Source organism: Zingiber officinale, chromosome 9B (assembly GCF_018446385.1).
Source record: "Zingiber officinale cultivar Zhangliang chromosome 9B, Zo_v1.1, whole genome shotgun sequence".
Lineage (NCBI taxonomy): Eukaryota > Viridiplantae > Streptophyta > Magnoliopsida > Zingiberales > Zingiberaceae > Zingiber > Zingiber officinale.
Genome location: NC_056003.1, coordinates 96,955,746 through 96,978,047, shown reverse-complemented (window position 1 = coordinate 96,978,047; position 22,302 = coordinate 96,955,746). Strand labels below are relative to the sequence as shown.

The 22,302-nt window shown below is 38.3% G+C and overlaps 1 protein-coding gene across 1 annotated transcript in view; it reads right to left on the bottom strand.

Moving 5' to 3' along the window:
- LOC122023196 (mannose-specific lectin 3-like) overlaps positions 1-19,279 on the bottom strand; it is a 34,823-nt gene extending 15,544 nt beyond the window's left edge. The window contains exons 1-2 of the mRNA XM_042581276.1: positions 19,268-19,279; positions 19,107-19,223 (exon numbers count right to left, since the gene is read on the bottom strand). Coding sequence (XP_042437210.1) covers positions 19,107-19,223; positions 19,268-19,279 — 129 coding nt within the window. The remainder of the gene's footprint in view (positions 1-19,106; positions 19,224-19,267) is intronic.
- Positions 19,280-22,302: the final 3,023 nt, after the last annotated feature.

Here is a 22,302-nt window from a genome sequence, read left to right as displayed (position 1 = left end):
TTTTATCTTCGATTTAAAAAAAATGGATTAAAAAGTCATTTATAAATTCACTTTTGATTTGACCAAATAAAAGGAAAATTGTCAGTGCAATCGATCGCGAATTTGGTTGACCAAAATTGATATGAATGTGGATGTTTGAGTAAAAAATCAAGTAACTTAAGGTTGACCATATATTTGATAGAAAAAAATATAAGTTGTTATTACAATCATCCTCGGGTCAAGGTTAAGTAGTTTAACTAAGCTTGAGTTAGCTCGAGCTTGAGTTTCGATGTTTGACAATATGTGAGAGAAAAGTCAAGTAGGTCAAGGGGTGATCAGAGTCTTGTCTGGGAAGTCATAATTGGAGGTTAGGCAACGGAAACTCCTAACTGGAGATTAGGCAATGAGAAGTCCTAACGGAGTTAGGTAGTGAAGACCTAGTTGGGGACTAGGCAGTGAAAGTCATATTAATTAAGGATAATCAGTGAAAACCTAATTGAGAATTAGGCAGTGGAAGTCCTATTAATTAAGGATAAGCAGTGCAAACCTAATTGGGAATTAGGCAGTGGAAGTCCTAGAGGGGTTAGGCAGTGATGATCTAGTTTAAAACTAAGCAGTGAAAGTCCTAGCGGGGTTAGGCAAGGGAAATTCCAAGTCAGTCAAAGGTTGGCTGTACGCTTAGTGATCAAAAGTCCAATGGAAAGTTGGCAAGAGATGTAAAGTCCAAGTGGGTCAAGGGTTAATCAGACACTTAGTGAAGAAGTCCTGATAGATCAAGGGTGACCGAATGCTAGGTAATGAGAAGTCCTAATAAATCACGGATGATTGTAGGGTTAGGCAAAGAAACCCTAAACTCGAGATCAGAGCTTAGGGTTGGGCAATCGATCAACTCAATCAAATTTTCCAAGTCCAATCAATTAGGCAGAGTGTCTAATCTATTGGGACTTACTTCAATCGATTAGGCTGATTGTCTAATCGATTAGAAGCTTTCGCAAGAGCATAGTGAGCCAGGAATCAATTGGTAAATTGATTGGGACGATGCCAATCGATTATGCTCAATTCTAATCGATTGGAGGCTGTATTTTATGAAGAACAAAAGAGGTAGTAATCAATTGGGGCAATCGATTAAGGTCTGACCAATCGATTGGTTAATCGATTAAGTCCTTTTTCATGAGAGAACATAAAGTTTGGGAATCGATTAAGCTACTTTCTCTCACGAATAAAAAGCTTCTGAATCGATTGGGACAATCAATTAGAAGCTACCGAATCGATTGGTATGACTCACCAATCGATTAGATAGATGAAAAAGAGTCATTCTGTGGATGTTTGAATGGCCATCTAACATACAATCGATTAAGGCTAATCAATTAGAAGCGTCAAGGTGACCCTAGAAAAGGGGGTTTTGCAAAGATTTGAAGAGATGACAATTCATGCCAGTTCTTGAGTTTTGGGTGACAAATGTGTTGGTTGCTACTCGGAAAGCCTAGAGGTTCCACTGTACAAAAATTTTGTACAAAGGTCTGAACCTTTTCCTAGCTACCATGTGTTCTTTTAAATTAAATTTTGGATCGCCTGCGGAACTTAACACGTTTGATCCAAAACTTAATCTATTCGTTCTTTTAGGTTTTGACTTGGGTCTCCTGCGGAACTTAACACGTTCGACCCAAATCACCTTAAGTTATTAATTCCATTAAATATTAATTTCCATAATTGGTTCCCAGTACTGACGTGGCGAGGCACATGACCTTCTTGGATATGGGAGCAACCACCACCGACTAAACAAAACCTTTTATGGAAAGCTAATATTTAATTTCCTAAAATAACTTTAGGTTAACCGAAAAGAACAATCAAATCACAAGGAAAAAGAAAACAACATCGAAAAACATATTCGAAATACTAGAATCGCATGCCTCTTGTATTTGGTATTATTTCCAAAAATAACTAGTATGATGCGGAAAGAAAAATTACTAGTTATACCTTTTAGAAAGACCTCTTGATCTTCTACCGTATTCCTCTTCTAACCTCGGACGTTGTGTGGGCAACGATCTTCCGAGATGAGAAACCACCAATCAAGCTCCAAGGGATGTAAGCTTTCTCTCCTTCTTCTCCAAGCTAAAATCCGGCCACCACTTGATCTTCAAGGAGGAAGAGAGGTCCGGCCACAAGATGGAGAGAAGAGAAAGGAAGGAGGCCGGCCACACCAAGGAAGAAAAGAGGGAGAAAATAATAGAGGTTGTTCACCCATGAAGGCTCCTCTACCTCCTCTTTTATAATCCTTGGTCTTGGCAAATAAGGAAATTTTAATAAAAACTTCCTTAATTCTTTTGCCATGAAAAGGAAAAATTTATTTTAATTAAAATAATTTTTCTTCTCACTAAAACATGGCCGGCCACTTACTTCCTCAAATCAAGGAGAGTTTTAATTAAACAAGAATTAAAACTTCCTAATTTGTTTCCGGAAATTTATAAAAATTTCTCCAATAATTTTATCCCTTCATGATTGGTTTATAAAAAGGAAATTTAATAAATTAAAATCTTTCTTTTAAACATGTGGATAAAAAGAAAGTTATCTCTAAAAATTAAAATCTCTTTCAATCTACAAATAAGGAAAGATATCAAATCTTTTCTTAATCTTTTGTAGAAACTTATAAAAGAGAATATTTAATTTTAAACTCTCTTTTAAATCATGAACATGTTTAAAAAGGAAAGTTTTCTTAAAATTTAAAATCCTCCTTTAATCAACAAATAAGGAAAGATTTTCAAATTTTAAACTCTCTTTTAATCATGTAGATGATTTACAAATAAGGAAAGTTTTTACCAAAAATTAAAACCATCCTTTTAAACTACAAATACGGAAAGAGATTAATCTCTTCTCTTAACCTTTTGTAGAAAGTTATAAAAGGAAATTTTAATTTTTTAACTCTCTTTTAAAATCATGATATCCACATAAGAAATAATTTTATTATTAAAAATCCTTTTTAATATTCTAGTGGTCGGCCACCTAAGCTTGGGACCCAAGCTTTGGCCGGCCACCTACATGACTCATCCACTTGGTCTTGGCCGGCCCTAGCTTGGGTTCCAAGCTAGCTTGGCCCCATTGGATGGGTAAGAAGGTGGGTATGCGGTGGGTATAAATCTCTATATACTAGAGGCTACGATAGGGACCGAGAGGAGGAATTGGTTTTGGTCTCCTGATGAAATTAAGCATCCCGTGTTCGCCCCGAACACACAACTTAATTTCATCAATAATAATTCATTCCACTAAAGAACTATTATTGAACTACCGCACCAATCCCAAATTACATTTTGGGCTCCTTCTTATTATGAGTGTGTTAGTCTCCCTGTGTTTAAGATAACAAATGTCCACTAATTAAGTAAGTTACTGACAACTCACTTAATTAATATCTAGCTCCAAGAGTAGTACCACTCAACTTCATCGTCATGTCGGACTAAGTCCACCTGCAGGGTTTAACATGACAATCCTTATGAGCTCCTCTTGGGGACATTCTCAACCTAGATCACTAGGACACAGTTTCCTTCTATAGTCAACAACACACACTATAAGTGATATCATTTCCCAACTTATCGGGCTTATTGATTTATCGAACTAAATCTCACCCATTGATAAATTAAAGAAATAAATATCAAATATATGTGCTTGTTATTATATTAGGATTAAGAGCACACACTTCCATAATAACTGAGGTCTTTGTTTCTTTATAAAGTCAGTATAAAAGAAACGACCTCTAATGGTCCTACTCAATACACTCTAAGTGTATTAGTGTAATTATATAGTTAAGATAAACTAATACCTAATTACACTACGACCTTCCAATGGTTTGTTCCTTTCCATTATGGTCGTGAGCTACTGTTTATAATTTATAAGGTACTGATAACATGATCCTCTGTGTGTTACACCACACACCATGTTATCTACAATATAAATTAATTGAACAACTTCATTTATCATAAATGTAGACATTTGACCAATGTGATTCTTATTTCTAGATAAATGTTTATACCAAAAGCTAGGCTTTTAGTATATACTCTAACAAAATGTTATTGCACTTTCCAAACATAAAAAGGTTAACCAAAGTAAGAAAAGAGTAAGCAAAACAAGGTTCATGTTGTAAAGTCATTTTTAATTTCCTTTGTAATCTAGTTTGTGTTTCTTGTTTGTACTTCTCATGCTTGAGCCACTACGAGTCTTCTCTAACCCTGGAATGAAGTTTTCAGAGTGTATCTATGAGAGTGAGGAATAGATCCTCTGATTAGTCACCTCATGTAGGTGGATATCAAGTAAAACGAAGGTGTTAACATTGTGAAGTCTTCACTTTAAGTTTTCACTACAAGTCACCCCCTAGTTTTCTATATGCCTTAACAAGTGGTATCAAAGCAAGATCACTCTTCTTTAAACTAATCACTAGAAAGAGCAATGAGCTAGAGGAAGAGAAGAAGTTGGAAGTTTGAATGCCCTAAATTTCAATGAGTCAAGGACTTATCATCAAAGGAGCTCAACTTCGAAATAGATTTCTAAGATGGGTTTGAATATGACATTCGGGCACCTCCATCATGCCAAATGGGAAATTCAATGTATGGAAATCAAGAATGGAGAGCTTCTTAATGATGGACATTGAGTAATAGTTTACTCTAATGGAAGATTTTGAAACTCCAAGAGATTCAAAGGAAAAACCAATCCAAAAGAGAAAATGAAATGAGGAACAAATCTAAAAAAAAAATCCAAGGTAAATGATAAGGTAACTAAATTATTAGTCAATATTTTGCCTAATAATATTTTGTGCAAGATAGGGTTATTTCAAGATGCCAAGGATTTTTGGAGTAAGTCGGCTAAGCTTCATGAAGCTCCAACCTCAATGTCAAGTGAAAACAAATCTAAAGAGAGACTCTTTGGATCAAGAGTATGAGGACTTAGAGGTTGGGAGGTGTTTAACATTTGAGGAGGAAATTAAAGAAGTATCTGATGTGCATAAATATTATGATCGTTTATGCATATTTTAACGTACATTCACTTTCTTTATGCATATATATTCTTTGCATGATCGTCTCTTTTATTATATACTCATCATAAATACTCTTTTGTTCGGAGATATAGTCTTTGTTAGGTTTTGTGTTGATAGAGATAACTTTTGGAGCAAAAACAATGATTGTTGGCGCACCAGAACGAGGCAGAGAACACGACCGTGCAACCTCGCACGACCGTGTGGCCAAACAGAGGAGGGACAGTGCATGATTATGCAACTCTTGCATGACCGTAAGAACAAACAGAGATGGATCCGTGCATGGCCGTGCAAACCTACACGACCATGCCCCCCATAACCAGCAACCAAGAAATGCACAGCCGTGCAATCTTGGACGGCCGTGTCCCAGGAGCAGAGCCTCAGATCCACACGGTCGTGTCAATTGGCACGACTGTGCAGCACGTCCAGAGGCAAAAGAAGGCACAGCCGTGCCACATCTGCACGACCGTGCCGTGGCGCCGTGCCCTAGCCTATAAAAAGGGTTATAACCTTTCTCCTCCGAGGGGAAGCGAGCCGTCAAAGGGAGAATTACTTCGGTGCCGTTCCACGTCATCCAGGACCTCCGTCCAGCGATCCTTCATCACCACATCAACTCCAGAAGCAAAGGATTGGATTCGAATATCACTCGTTGTCGTTGGATAAGCATCCTTTTTCTTTCTCTCTTCTTGTTTGAGGATTGTATGCTTGATTACATTATGTCTTCAGATTTTTCTCCGGTGTCTATGGAATAGATTCCTTGTTCTAGGATTAGGGAGTAGTTGTGGATTGGTTTTGATGTAAGACTCATATTTATGCCTTTATTCATTGGATGATTTTGCTTGCTTTGTTTCAACTACTATGCATGAGACTTGTTGCTAGATTTCCATATCGTATTAATTGATTATGTAGGAATTGCTAACCTCATAGAGAGAGTATCTTAGATCGTACACACGAGGGGCCCTAGTGATAGGGGTAACCCGTTCACGGACATCTAGGTATTTCCTCGAAAGGAGAGGCAACTTCTCCGTAAGGAAGTAAGAGACCAAACCAAGCCCTTATTTCTATCCTTAATGACACCAATTAGAGTTGCGTTCTCGTGATCTACTGAGGCGCTCTAGTGACAAGGGTTAATCGTAACAGGATTTCACAGGGATCTTCTCTATTTAGTGTTTAAGGATAGTTGCTTTAGCTTTCGGGGAATGCATGTTGATGGACAATGAGTAAAGGATAGAACGTAATACATCAATACCACCACAATAAAACCGAACTCCTAGAACTCTTCATAAACCAAGTTAATTACTTTCTCTTTACTAGTTCTCGTTTCTGCTTCCCAATCTCTTTTCTTTAGATAACTTGCAACCATCGGTAGTTTAACTAATCTTAAGTGAACCATTGCTAGTGCTTATAACCAGTCCTCGTGGGATCGATAATCTTTATTACTGACGATGAATCCGTGCACTTGCTGAATCGTAACAACATCCACCTCAAGAATTGAAGGGGAGAGGCCATTGACACCGGACCAAGAGATGTCTCTACCTCTAGATCTAATGAAGAATAATGTGCCACCTCTATGAGCTCAACTCATGAAGGTATAACAAATTCATGGATTGAAAATAAGGATTATATAATTTGTTTTGAGTGTAGAGAAAAAGGACATTTTAAGAGCAAGTGCCGTAAGTTAAAGAAAGAGAAGACTAAATTGGTACCCAAGGTGAAGGAGAAGTCAAAAGGGATTTGCCCCATTATACAAAAAGGTAAGGAGCATATTGTGTGTATTTCTTGTAATCAAAAGGAACATTATCAAAAATAATATCTGATGTACATAAATTATATATGTCTTTAAGCATTGTTTGATGCACATCTACTTGTATTTCATGCATATAATCTATATTTATTGCACTTTATTTCATTATAATGTAGTACTTTCATTATATTCTATTAGGAGATCTGCTCTTTTCTTGTTTTGAATGATAAGACATGTTTTTGGCACAAAAATAGAGTAAAAAGCCTTGAAACATGAAGTCAAAGGAAGGAGCATGCTCACACGAAGTATACATGAAGGAAAGGGCTTTCAAAATACCTTTAAATTGGAGATTTAATCAAGGAATACACTCTAGCCAGGTTTCTCGACATGTGCATGATCTTACAGAAGAAATTAGATGAAAAATGGAGCTTAAATGGAGTCTAAAGCATTCAAAAGGTCCAAGTCGTGCCTATGAGGCACGACCATGTGAAGATCAATTTTGCCCATACTTTGGCCATGTGAATTCCACATGGCTGTCACGACCATGTGGAATTTTCTACACTATAGACTGGAAGTAAAACAATCATAACTTTTTAGTCGGTTGAAGTTATAGGCTATTCTTTATATTAAAATATAAATAACTTCAAGATCTACAATTTTAATGAAGACTTAAACCAAAGAAAACCACATTTTGATGGTCTAAAATACGTTTCTATAAGATAGCCATGCAGAGCCATGCCAGGGTCAAGTCATGATTGTGTGGAATCCACACGACCGTGACACAACTATACAAGGGTCATGCCAGGGCCGTGTGGAATCTACACAGCCATGTGGAATTTCCAAATAAGAATTAGAGTCAGGCCGTGTTGATTCACACGACCGTGGCATGGTTCATGCCCAGCCCATGCCTAGTATTATAAAATGGGGGTTTCTCCCTTTTTCACTCATCTTGGATCTTAAGGAAGGGTTCTCCCCCTTGTGGGAGCCCTAGGCTTCATCCTCACCGATCTTCACTGATCCTTCCACCTCTGGAGTAAGGGAGAACCTCCAGGGATGCCATGCTTCAAGGATAAGCATTCTCTTCTCTCTCAATTTATGTTTTGAGTTATGGATGCTATATTTATCATCTCTTGGTTGTATCTCTCTTGCAATGGAGTAGATCTCTGGATCTAGGATGTAGAAAGTAGTTATGTTGTGATGTTGATGTATGAACTTGTATTTGGACATTTTCCTATACAATGATGTGTTTACTACTTGTTCTATGTGTTATGCCTTTTATGTGTTTGATGAAATATATAAATGGTGTAAATATGTAGAAGTGAGAGGTTTGTCTCTATGTTAAAGTTTATATTAGACTAGATAACCGGAGGATCCTTAGTGATTAAGGGTACTCATTCAACCAGATATATTATGCCCTTAGTGATAGATACTTACCCTTTCTAGAGTCAAAAGATCTTAACATAGAGATTAATCTGTAAAGGGTTAGTGTATAGGGACATTAACTAACATCATAATGAAACCGAAATCCTAGCATCTATCATCCATCTCCTTCCAAGATCATCTCTTTTTCCTTCTCTCTCTCCTTCTCCTTAATCTTTCTCTCACTCTCTCTTTTCCAACCAACCTTTCATTTGTCTAGGAAATTTGTTGTGAAAAGTCAACTAGTGCTTAATCAACAATTCCCGTGGAATCGATTTTTTTATTATTGACAACGTAGAATACACTTGCGGCTTCATAACAATATCTAAGGGGGAGGAATTTGACCAAGAACAAAAGAGGAAACTTAAGTCAAGGGGAATCTTCCAAGGACAAAACTAAGGTACTATTAGTTAATGGTACTTATTTAAGTCATGATAAAATTCATGCTAGAAATAACTTTCATCATTTTAGTGCTATTTATCATAAAAATGGAAAGCATGAAAACTCTAAGGAAAATTATAAGTCATTTCATGCTAGAACTATCTTACCTAAGTATAGGAAGGCAGAAAATCATTTAGGCAAGAACTCTAAGGAAATTAGATATATGTTTGAAAGGAAAAAAGTTTAAGGAAGTCATGAAAAATTCAAATTTGAGGATTTAAGGATAGAAAATTAAGTATTGAGGTCAAGACTTGAGAGATTGGAGAAGACCCTAGAGAAAATTACAAATAATGTCAAATGTTCAAAGAAGCAAAACTTAGGTTTAAGAAGACAAAAGTCATCTAAGGGCAAGAGAGGTTTGGAATGCAAACCTTGGTGTACTCATACTATAGAATTCCATATATGTATAGAACTAACCCTAGGTCAAGTCAAGGTTGAAAGATAGGTTATCCCTAGAGTTAACTTTGAGGAGACTAGTGTGACTAAGACTATTAAAAAGTTGAGGAAAGTCGTTATAAAGGTTTCTAGAAAAGTCATCCCTAGTGAGTACCTAAAACACCCAAGGTGCACCAATATATTTTCGGTTCCTAAGAATGTATTCTCCACAAGTTAGATGGGTTTAGGGTATGTCAACCCTAATTGAAAGGGTAGCTAATCTAACCATGGTGAAGTTATCATTTTAGGTCATTTTTAAGATACTTTAACATCTTGAAAATGAGAAGTTAAGTTTTACTCTTGAAGAGGAAAAGTATATCAATCAAATTTTAAAAGTATTGGGTTTGATTAAATTGGCACAATTAGGATTGAATTCAATGGAATGCCAAGTTGGGACTTTGACATTTTCTAGGAGATGAGAGCAACTCACGCTTATTTTGGTATAGTGATTAGTTAAGGATGAAACTTAGATGAAAATCTAGGTATTTTCTTTGTGCTATAATTATCATATTTTATGTACCCTATCACATGCAATGACATTATACTTTGCATTCATATTATTATGAAAAAATATTATGTCATGTCATACATACATCATATAGTCATGATAGTTTTAATTTTGAAAAATACTCATTTGATGTATGTCATAATCATTATCATGCATTATTTTAAATTTCTTATAATTAAGGATATTGGCATTAGGTGGCACCCTAAGTAGGATGATGAAAATTAAAATGCTTAGATAGAGATGCATAACCCTTAGTTTATGGAAAACCTATTTTACATATCACAAAAACTACAGAGTTGACTTATGTGTGTTGAGACACAATAGTGTTGGGACCAAAAAGTAGCTAGGGGGGGGGGGGGGGTGAATAGTGTTGGTGCAACCTTAGGTCAAGGTTGACCTGGTTGACCAGACTCGAGTTGACTTGACTCGAGTTGTGTTTTGATGTTTGACGAGTTATGTTTGACAATGTTTGACGTGAACAGAAAAGTTGTATCTTGATGTTTTACAAGAATACAAGCTTGGGAGATTGTGGGTGCAACCCGTGGTCAAGGTTGACCTGGTTGACCCGAGGTAAGTTGACCTGACTCGGAAAAGTCCAAGCAGGGAGCTTGGCACGGGAAAAGTCCAAGCAGGGAGCTTGGCATGGGAAAAGTCCAAGCAGGGAGTTTGGCATGGTGAAAAGTCCAAGCAGGGAGCTTGGCACGGGAAAAGTCCAAGTATGGAGACTTGGCACGGAGAAGTCCAAGTATGGAAGCTTGGCACATGGGAAGTCAGAGAGGGCTCGGTAGCTCATTCTCCGGACTGTGGTCAGAGAGGGCTCGGGAGCTCGTTCTCTGGACCGGATGGAAGTCGGAGAGGGCTCGGTAGCTCGTTCTCCGGACTAGGTCAGAGAGGGCTCGGTAGCTCGTTCTCTGGACCGGATGTGGAAAGTCCTGGTGAGTGAAGCCAGGCAGACGGATAAGTCCTGGTGAGTAAAGCCAAGCAGTGGGAAAGTCCTGGTGAGTGAAGCCAGGCAGTTATGAAAACCCTAGTGAGTGAAGCTAGGTGAAAGTCCTGGTGAGTGAAGCCAGGCAGTGGGAAAGTCCTGGTGAGTGAAGCCAGACAGTTGGAAAGTCCTGGTGAGTGAAGCCGGGCAGATTGGAAATCCTGGTGAGTGAAGCCAGGTGAAAACCCTAGTGAGTGAAGCTAGGTGAAAGTCCTGGTGAGTGAAACCGGACAAGGGAAAATCCAGATGGATCAAGGGTGATCGGACATCTGGTGTTGAGAAGGTCAAGTAGGTCAAGGGAGTGACCGGATACTTGACACAAAGAGAAGAGTCCAAGTGGGTCAAAGGGATTGACCGGACACTTGGTGGGGAGTCTTAGCAGGTCAAGGGAGTGATCGGATGCTAAGCATGATGTACCAAGAGTTCAAGGTTGACCAGATATTGGTTTGGACTTGGTTTGGGCAAAAACCAAGACCTAGGATCGGTCTGGAGACCGATCAGAAAGCGATCAGTGTGCCTCTGTGAGCTTACTGATCGGTCTGGGGACCGATCAGCAGGAAGCCTGATCGGTCCTCGAGACCGATCAGGGTACGCACAGAGAGTTGGGCAACTCTGAGCGCGCTCTGATCGGTCCGGGACCGATCAGATAGAGCCCGATCGGTCCCCATGATCGATCGATCAGCTGCACCGATCGTGGTGATGCCTGATCGGTGCAGCCGCTGTGACTCAACGGCCAGGTTATTCGGCCGTGTTCGCCTTTTGCTTGCGGTTCGCAGTTGGCTCGTGATATCGAGTTTATAAAAGGAGATCGAGGGCACTTCTTCTTCTTCTTCCTCCTCGAGCTGCTGTTCTTCTGAAAGCTCTTGAGCTTTGAGAGCTCAAGCTTCGCGTGAGCTTCCTCGACTTCTTCGACCGGTTTCAGCTGCCGTTCGTGAAGTTGGTGCTTCATCTACAGATTTCAGACGACGAGAAGGCAAGCAAGAGTTGTTACATTCATCTTTATATTTGTATCTTGCTGTGCTTCTTGTACTTGTACTCTGATCTTGCTGTTGCAAGAGTTTGTGGTGAGGTTTCTCCACCCAGAAGGAGTTCTTATTAGCCGGTTTTCCGGGGACTCATCCACCGACGGATTGATAGGCTTCGTCCACCTTACGAACACGCCGAGGAATAGGAGTTTCATCTCCGAACCTCGTTACATCGTCGAGTTCGAGTTTGAGGTTTGATCTTTCCTTTTTGCGTTTCTATTTAGTTATTTCCGCTGCGCTAACCCTAATCGTAGGAAGAAGCGAAAGAATTTGGGGTCGGCTATTCACACCCCCCCTCTCTAGCCGCGACCATCGATCCTAACAAATAGCTCATCGCGTGCTCGGTGCTAGTTGTAGTTTGTTTCTTCAAGGATGCACAGCGGAAATACAAAGAAACAAATGCATACAACGCTAACAAATGGATTTACTTGGTATCCACCTCACAAGAGGTGACTAATCCAAGGATCCACGAACACACACACCCTCCACTATGAATAACACTCCTTTATGGTAACTACCAAAGGCGGAGAAGCCGTACAAGTTCACACTACAAGAAGAAAAGGGAAAAGGAAACAAAATGCAGCACAAGCTTACAAAGAACCCTAACCCTAGCTATCTTCTTCAGCTGTAGATCCACCTCTTGACATGGAAAAACCTCCAAGAACCTTCAAGAACTGGCGATCTGAACTTTGTGGAGAAGCTGTGTAGTCGCTGAGATGAATCGTAGTGAATAGTAGAAGCGATGCCGAAGGAAATGAACGCCTGCGGCTTAAATCGACGCTAACGGTCTGATCCCGATCGATTGGATTGCTCCCAATCGATCGGGGAGGCTTTGGATCGATCAACGGATCGATCCAGAGTGCCTCTGTGCTCTCGAAATTTGCCTGGATCGATCCGTTGATCGATCCAGGACTTATCGCGATAAAACGCACCTTCCCGATCGATCCACTGATCGATTGGGACCTCTGGATCGATCAGCTGATCGATCTAGAGGCGTTCTGTGCGCTTGCGACTTCCTCCCAATCGATCCACTGATCGATTGGGATGAAGGCTTCTTGCGAGGACACCCCAATCGATCGACCGATCGATTGGGCTCCAGCCAATCGATCGGCTGATCGATCCAGCTGCTGGTTTTTGCCCAAAACCAAGTCCCAAAGCCCCCAAACCAACATCCGGTTAATCCATGACCTGTTGGTTCATCATGCCTAGCATCCGGTCACCCTTGACCTGCTAAGACTCCCTCACCAAGTGTCCGGTCAATCCCTTTGACCCACTTGGACTTTTCCTCATCATGCCAAGTATCCGGTCACTCCCTTGACCTACTTGGACTTTTCTTCCTCGTGCCAAGTATCCGGTCAATCCCTTTGACCTACTTGGACTTTCACTAGACGTCTGATCAACCTTGACCCATATGAATTTCCCAGTGCCAAGCATCCAGTCAATCCTTTGACCTACTTGGACTTCCCAACACCAGATGTCCGATCAGCCTTGATCCATCTGGATTTTCCCTGTGCCTGGCTTCACTCACCAGGACTTCTCATCTGCCTGACTTCACTCACCAGGACTTCCAACTGCCTAGCTTCACTCACTAGGACTTTCACCTGGCTTCACTCACTAGGTCTTTCACCTGGCTTCACTCACCAGGATTTCTTCTGCCTAGCTTCACTCACTAGGTCTTTCACCTGGCTTCACTCACCAGGATTTTCCTTCTGCCTGGCTTCACTCACCAGGATTTTCTTCTGCCTAGCTTCACTCACTAGGTCTTTCACCTGGCTTCACTCACCAGGATTTTCTTCTACCTAGCTTCACTCACTAGGTCTTTCACCTGGCTTCACTCACCAGGATTTCCCTTCTGCCTAGCATCACTCACTAGGTCTTTCACCTGGCTTCACTCACTAGGATTTTCCTTCTGCCTAGCATCCCAGTTAGGACTTCCCGGTCAAGTACCTGGTCAACCTTGACCTACTTGATTCTTCTTTAACCAACCTGATCAGACCCTGGTCAGAGGGGAATTGCACCAAACAATCTCCCCAAATGAACAACTGCATTGTCAAATATCGAAACCCAAACCAAGACTCAAGCTTGGTCAACCAGGTTAACCTTGACCTGAGGGATATTGCACCAACAAGTAGATGTTAAGAGGACAAATAAGACTCAAGGTGTTGATTTAATGCATCTAATTGAGTTTTAGTTTCATCAAAATAAATGATTACATGAAGTCCAATCATGGGAAAAGCTAATGTAAGAGTCATGCGAATTTGGCTCAAAGATCATGTTTGAAAATTTATTTTTGAAATTTATTTTAAAATCATTTTATAAAACCTTGGTGAAGTCTATTTGTTGGTAGGAATCATCATTGCTTAGCTAAATACAAAGTTAGAGTGAAAGATTGAAGTTTTCAATATTTTTCAAGTTTGTGTCAGTCTTTGAAAATGAGAAATATTTTCATAGAAAACTATTTCTCAGGCCATGATAGTATACAATATAAGTAATGTCTACATGAAGTTTCATGATTTTTAGATAATCATAGAATTATTTATGGATTTCTGAATTTCAGTTAAAATTTAAATAAAAAAAATACAATTATAATAATTGATTGAATCAATTGATTACTCCATAGCAATGATAGGACAATTGATTGGTGGTGAATTTCCAAAAGCATAGAAGCTCGTGTGATAGATTAGGTGATCGATTGGTACATGTGGAATCGATTGGAAGCTTAAACCAATTGATTAAACCATGCCGGAATCAATTGGTATCTGAAACCAATCAATTGATAATTGTGATTTCAACTGAAATGAGTTTACTTCAGCTAATTAAGCTGCACTTGGGTCATTTAACTATTCCTAACCCTATGAAATACTTTGATAAGTATTTAAGGGTTATTTTCTTGATGAAAATAAAAAAGGAATGGTTAAAGGAGAAAAATGTGGAGTAAAGGGGAAGTTTAGATTCAAGATTGAATCTTTAACCTCATGACTTTGTTTTAAGTTTCCTAAAGGTTTAAGAACTCAAAATCATTATTGGTGTAATAATAGAAGTTGGAGCATGTTGGAACCCTAAAGTTATTTTGATGTGATCAAACAAGTTAAGTTAGTTCCTGTGATGTTTTAACCTTATGTCTAAATGTGCAGGAGCTTAGGAGCACAGGAAGTCGAGCAAAAGACGCAACTAGCGAGAAGGACAACACGGGAGAGAGCCAACATGCTCGGTGTGTTTGAGGGATGAGGTGCTGCAGAAGAGTACGTAGGCGGATGAGAAGGAGGCACACAGCGTTTCCGAGAGACGAGAAGCTGGAGCGGAAGGTTGCTCGAGAAGGCCAGAAATTGGGTTCGAGTGAGTCCTATTCTGGATGGCCGAAATCACCCAAGCAAGCAGAGCCTGAGCGGAAGACCCGGACCGAGGTGAGCTGAACAGGAGCAGAGGGCCTGGACCGAAAAAGTCAATGAGGTTGCCCGGAGTCTCAGTGCCCGGAACCCTTCCGAGTGCCCAGAACCGAGTTTCTATCCACTCGACATGGATGTTGACCATTGCGTCGGGGATAAGATTTTATCCTGCTCTAGGCACCTGGAACTCTTCCAGGCACCCCGACCAAGGCTATAAATACAGCCTTGGTACAGAAGCTTTTAAATCAATAAGCATTTCTTGTCTACAACACTTGTGCGCTTCCTTTGTTAGTTTAGCTTTCATTTTTCGGTGCTTCATTGTTGTAAAGAGGCGTCTCTGCCTAAAGGAGATCGTTAGTGCATTAACTTTCTTAGATTAACAACCTCCCCGGTTGTAACCAAGTAAAACTGTGAGCCTCGTCCTTTTTGGTTTATCTTTTTATTTTCATTATATGCAAGTGTTCTCACTACAACAAAAACCCTCATAGACATCGATTTTCCACCAGTGTCTATTACATTTTCGACCGATGTCTATGAAGCCGATGTAAAAGGTCTGCCATTTTAGACATCGGGTTAAAATTGGTGTAGTATCACTTAACGACACCGGTCTTCGAATCGGTTATTAACCGGTGTAGTATCACTTAACGACACTGTTTCATCAACGGTGTAAAATCGCTGTAATATTATATGTTAATAACACCAGTTTTGGCAGTGGTATATGACCGATGTAATATTAGTTAATAACACCGGTTTTGCAACGGTGGAAAATCGATGTAATATGGGTATTTTTTAACAGCACAAATTTGATTTTCGAAACAATGAAAAATCGACAGTAACAAAAAAAAATACACAAATATTCACAAATTACACAAATATTTTTCATTCAACAGTATCCATAAAATACACAAATATTCACAAATTATATAAATAATCTTCTTACAAAAGTATCCATAAAATACCCAAACATTCTTTATACATCAAAAGCTAATAGATATCAAAATCAAGGTAGAACATTCTTTTTACAATACATCAAGGTAGAACCGCACTTCAAATGTAATCTAGCATGCATTCAGCCCACTCGAACCGCACTTCATCAATTTCCACTCTGGACTTGAGATTTGTAAACTGTAAAAACACATAAATAATATATTAGTAAAGATGCAATTTTTAAAGTTGGAAATGGTAAAGATGTAATTTTGAAAGCTGGAAATGGTAAAGATGCAATTTTGATTTATTTATTGGAAATGGTAAAGCTGGAAATGGCCAGTCTAGTTTTTCTGATCTCTATCCTTCTAACGCTTCAAATCAAGCATTTTGAAAGCTTTTCAGTGATCTGATTTTGGGTTGAGAACTACCAATAAACTAAATTTGGAATGCAAAATATCTAAACCAATGAAAGTCCCTTTCTAATTGATACTTGCAACAAAGATAATCTACAATACTTTATACAAAGTTAATTCATGATCAGGACCCAATAATCCACCATATGTCAAATAACTAAAACAAATGTGTACATGTATCAAATAAAATAGAATACTGAGTTTTTAAAGGCTGCTGTGGAGGACTATTGTTCATAATGCTTAATTCATTGAAGGATAATTACGCGCATCCGCATACACACCGATACACATTTACATATGCAATTTAGCACAAAAAAATCATTGTAAAATCTAAAACTTTCATATATGACACTTAGTATATGCTGCTTAGAATATAACATAGATAATTTGCTTCTTCTAATTAAAGTGTAGAGATTGATAAGAACCGACAACATCATACAACAAATTACTAGGCATGATAATGGTTGAATTCAAAAATCATGGAAGGACCAAGAGCATCATATAACAAATCAGTGACCCTGAATTCTATTGAACTATTAATCATAGATGAGCACATAGCTTCCAAAATTGAAATAGAGAAGTTCAAAGACTACATAGAAACACATCAAGCACCAGGGGAAAAGCATAGCAGCAGCAAGATCTCAAAAGCTAAGTGACGTTCATAATCAATCAAAATCAATGAGTTTGTATCAATTATGATACTGAAACAGTGTTGGAAAATGCAACAAATTATCTTTAGGGCTTATATGCAAAATGGAAGATATTGTATTATTACCATTGCTGGAAGTGAATCCTTGTGGTCAACTCCAAAATTTTCAATTATATCTTTCATATATCGCATGATATAAAAACCATATTGCTCCGCATCTGGTTGTTGAGGAGCCTATGTTAGAAAAGAAATATTGGAATAACTCCTTCAAGGATAGTGAAACAGTTGCTAATCAAAAGGACATACCTTAACAACTACCCATGTTGGTTGTTTTTTTCCTTTCCTTCCAGCCTCCGCATTATACATTTCCAAGGCCCTTCATGCATATAACCCGTGGGAATTGTATTGCCACATCAAAATACATACATGTTTCAACAAAGGTAAGAAAAGAAGCAAAAAAACTTACATGTTGACAACATATTTCCAATCTTGATCACGAATGCGGTGACTAAGAGGATCCAACAAAAAAATAATCTCCTTCTCAACATTGATGATAGTCAAAATCCAGTGAAAACTACACAAAGAAATATAATTAGTGTATATATGCATCTTGCAAGTTCTCAAAATATGCAAGTGAGAGTGATATATAATGTTATTCTTACTCACCCAACGTTGCATGGCACAATAACCAATTGATCAGATGAGGTATCAATTAGCCTATTGCTTAAGTAACAAGCCCTTTTATTCAACTGTTCTTGGATGAAATCTCTATTCTGATTTCTTGATGGTACATATTCCACAGGTACTGGATCCACTAATCTGAAATCCTGCAGCAACATCTTTTCCTGCATCTTTCTATATAGATGCCTATAATTGGAAAATATCTCAAAAAAATGATGAAATCTAAATTAATGAAACACATAAATAAAGTCCAATTCAATTGAAAGCTTACCACATATACACAACTATGCAAGTGTCTGTGATTGACTTCAATTCACAAAAGGGAAATATGTCATCGCAATTAACATGGACTGTGCGCTCCATGCCAAATACATCAGGAACTAATTCCAAAATCACATTCTCTATTTCATCAAGACGCTGAAAATAACTATATAAGATATGTAAGGGTCTTGGCACATTGGACGATTGTAACTTAGACTTCTCTTGTCTGTTGTCAACTTTTTTCTTCCTAATCTTCTACATATGTAGATGCAACCATATATATATTAGATATGTGACATACTTTAAATGTACACAAAATTTAGACAACACTTTATCACATTTACCGCATCCCGCATGCTGATTAAGTGCACAGGCCAAGCCACATGACCACCTGCAGCATACCCAATACTCTGACATGCAGATGGGATTGCAACAGGCAGTGGTGCTGATTGATCAATTGCTTTATCAATGGAAATCCTCATGCAATTCACGGGTAATGGAACATCATCAATAAAGTTGCCAGGTCCATTAACAGAGACAATTGTCCCATATGCAACAGTCTTATCGTTAGGCTGCAATAACAACATCACTGCTTTTCCCTATAAGACAAACAATTCATGAATCTTCAACATATAGTGCTTTACAAGATTCATTAGATACTAACGATGGGATAATAATATCAACGTGAAATATATATTTAACCTGTAAAGCCGAATCCTTCTCAATAAATTTCACATCATCATCATCATGTTCTTCTAGGCCTTCATTTGAGAGGCGCTTATGACGTTCAACTTCAGGTTTTATATCGAGGAGGCATTGTGGTTTAACTGAGCAGCTACCCTTCTCCTCACTCTCAAATTCTCGACCAGATAGTTTCAACACCATTGCTTCCAATTTTTCTATTCTGTCACCTTGGTCAGAAAGCATAGCTTTTGCCTCCTTAAACTCTTTCTGTTGCCTTTCATAGGCAGCCTTATCAATTTGCACCTTCCCTCTAGCAACCTTGAAGAAGGATGATGGAGTGACATTTGCTCCTATGCCTCTCACACGTCCACCATGTTCGTTAGAATTCAAGGCCTTCGTGAGAATATCTTCAAATGGTTTGGTAAATGGCATCTTACCATCCTTCTTTTGGACAATATAATCATCCTGTCATGCATCCAAATACAATAACTTTAAATATATACATATATCATATATGTACAAAATAAGCAATTTATGTATACTTTTGCTTACAATCTTATTCACTGTTTGCTTCAACTCATTGCCAACAAATTCCCCATCTTTGTTGAGCCGCTCTCTCTTCCAGAGGATGGCTCTGTTTATCTCATCGTCATCACATAAAGCACTGGACTGTAAGCAAAAAATCACATGAAGTCAACGTACTCAACACCAACTATGACAACCATAAGTAGGAATTTAATGTTAACTAAATACTTACTATTTCTTCAGACAAACCCGCATATCCTTTTCGAGAAAGACGATGAGGGTATAAGTTTGCCTTGCTTCTTTGACTTTGTAGTTCACTTTTCCTCTACATAGTGATAGATGAATTATAACCACATATATCAACTAGAATTTAAAAAGACCACCTTAAACAACTTACTATAAAGTCTTCAGACATCCGATTAATCACAAAACTACTCCAATCTTCACGTGAAATGCAATGCCCTTGAGGTACCTTATTGAGAAGTTTCGGATTGTTTCTATTTGGCTGGATGAATGTCCTGGTGAGGTGAGTTTTATACTGACGCCACTTGGTGTTTGCAGAGATCAAACACTCATTCCTCCATTTTGGGTCCAGTTGGTATGTCAACTACACAAACAGATATCTTAAGTATATAAATAAAAGAAAAGAAAAAAATGCATCACATAAGAAAGTATCATGTTACTTACATTGACGGATTCCCATATCATGTTCTTAACTTCATTCGGCACTTGCTTCCAAGAGTGGTAATTAATATTAACTTTTTCCCAAGCAAGCACACCAATAAAACTTTGCAATTCAGAAGCCTTTTGGCTAACTGGCTATCCATACTCATTAAATTTGACACTTTGTTTGACTCCCTGAACCCTTTGAATAACAAGCTTATTCATTTGTGTACGACCTCTTTTTGATCTTGTTGTTTGGGCCGGCCCGTCTGATCCTATGTCCTGGCTATCCTCAGCACCCTCTTTTTGATCTTGTTCTTTGTCTTTTGCATTTGTGTGTGAATACTTATCATCATCACGTGCTAAATGGGACTTTTTTCTAGTGTATAAAAGTGTCAAAAACCTAATCATAACAATGAGAATTTGAAATAGAGAAGAGCATATCATTCAAAATCACAACAAAGTAAACATTCGTATATTTTAAAAAAAAAAAACTACTACCAAACAATGAACCAAAGTTACCAAAATAAAGTAAATAGTCACATATATAAACCATAAATAAAGTTACCAAACTAAAAATTCTCATTGTCAACCCAAATCCCATCACAATCTCCACGAATACAGGATGGTTCATTGTCATCAGTTTCGTCAATATCCATTGATGGCATCCCTTTTGTGAAGCATTGGTAGTGGATTGAAGGATTTCCCAACTTATCATCAGTGATGTATTCAAAATACTCTCTATTTGTAGTTGAAAGTACAATAGACCATGTGGGATCTTGAGGGTCTTCTACATAAAATACTTGCTTCGCTTGAGTGCCCAAGATAAATGGGTCGGATTTGAATCCCATTCTCTTAAGATTTACCAAGGTGAAACCATTATCATCTACTCTAATACCAGTGTTATTCTCTACCCAATCACACTTAAACATTGGAACTCGAAAATCATGGTAATTGAGCTCCCATATTTCTTGTATCACACCATAATACATCATGTCTGTTATAATTGGATTCTTATTCTTTGAACTTGCAACTTGCATTGTTTGTGCGAGCAAGCTTACACTCGAGTTTTGAACAACTGTAACATTATCACGTTCTTTCGTGTAACAAGTGACCCCATCGATCATATAACTAGAGTATTTTAGCACTTGCTTGCTTGGTCCATTTGCCACCAACTTCACTTTTTCTGATAATTGATTGGAGGAAGATGATGTTGTATTTGTAACCTACAATTCATCATAAGGGGGTTTAATTATTAAAATTCTTAAAGTTCTTGTGTTCAATAATAAACATGATAATATTTATGGTACTTACATGTTCATGGAACCAAGAAATAAAACTTCTGTGGTGCTTATCTTGTAACCACTTTGCACCTTTAATAGGAAATTTTTGCTTCAAGTGTGTCATATGTTCCCTAATCAAAAAATTTTGAAGAGAATAATCAGATATTTTTTTAAACAATTTCAGGAGATTATTACTGAACTAGAGGCCTTACACAATGTAAGGATCAACCTCAGCTTCATTTTCCAATACATAACGATGTGCTTGTTCCCACTCATCGTGACAACAGAAGTGCACCTTGGCACCTTACAAGGACTTAGTGAGTATTGTTTCACGATGTTTTGATGGAATCCCTATCGTGTTCATATTAGATAGAAATTCTGAGCAAAACTCTACAGCTTCTTCAGCAATATAACATTCAGCCATGCATCCTTCTGGTCGATTTCTATTCCGCACATAACCTTTCAATGTTTTCATATATCTTTCAAATGGAAACATCCATCTATACCAAACTGGTCCACACAACTTGACCTCACGCACAAGATGAACTGTTAAGTGAACCATTATATCAAAAAATGAAGGTGGAAAACACTTTTCAAACAGACACAACGTCGTCACAATTTCTATTTGTACATTATCCAACTTTTAGGCATCTATTACTTTGTTACATAACACATTGAATAAGAAACAAAACCTTGTGATAGCATTTCTGACATGCTTGGGTAGAACACCACGGATGGCAATTGGAAGCAAATGTTGCATTAAGGTGTAGCAGTCATGTGATTTAAGACCAACCAGTTTTAGGTCCTTCATTGAGACAAGGTTTTTGATGTTGGAGGAGTAACCCGTGGGAACCTTAATTCCGAACAATGAATTACAAAGTCTTCTTTTCTCATCCTTGCTTAATGTATAACATGCTGGGGGCAAAAATGTCCTTTTCTCCCATTTTTGTGGTGCTAATTCTCCCCTAATTTTCATATCCACTAGGCCATTTCTTGCTGCAATTCCGTCTTTTTTCTTTCTTGGCATATCAAGTAATGTACCAATCAAACTTTCGCAAACGTTTTTCTCTATGTGCATCACATCAAGAACATGTCGAACATGCAGATCTTTCAAATACTCAAGTTCAAAGAATATCGATTTCTTTTTCCAGCAGGACTCACCATCATTTCCCTTTGATTGAAGATTTGCTCTAATTTTTCCCCATCGACATGTAATTCCTTCTACTTTTTTTAAAACTTCATCATCGCTTAGTGGTTTTGGGGCCATAGTAAAGTCT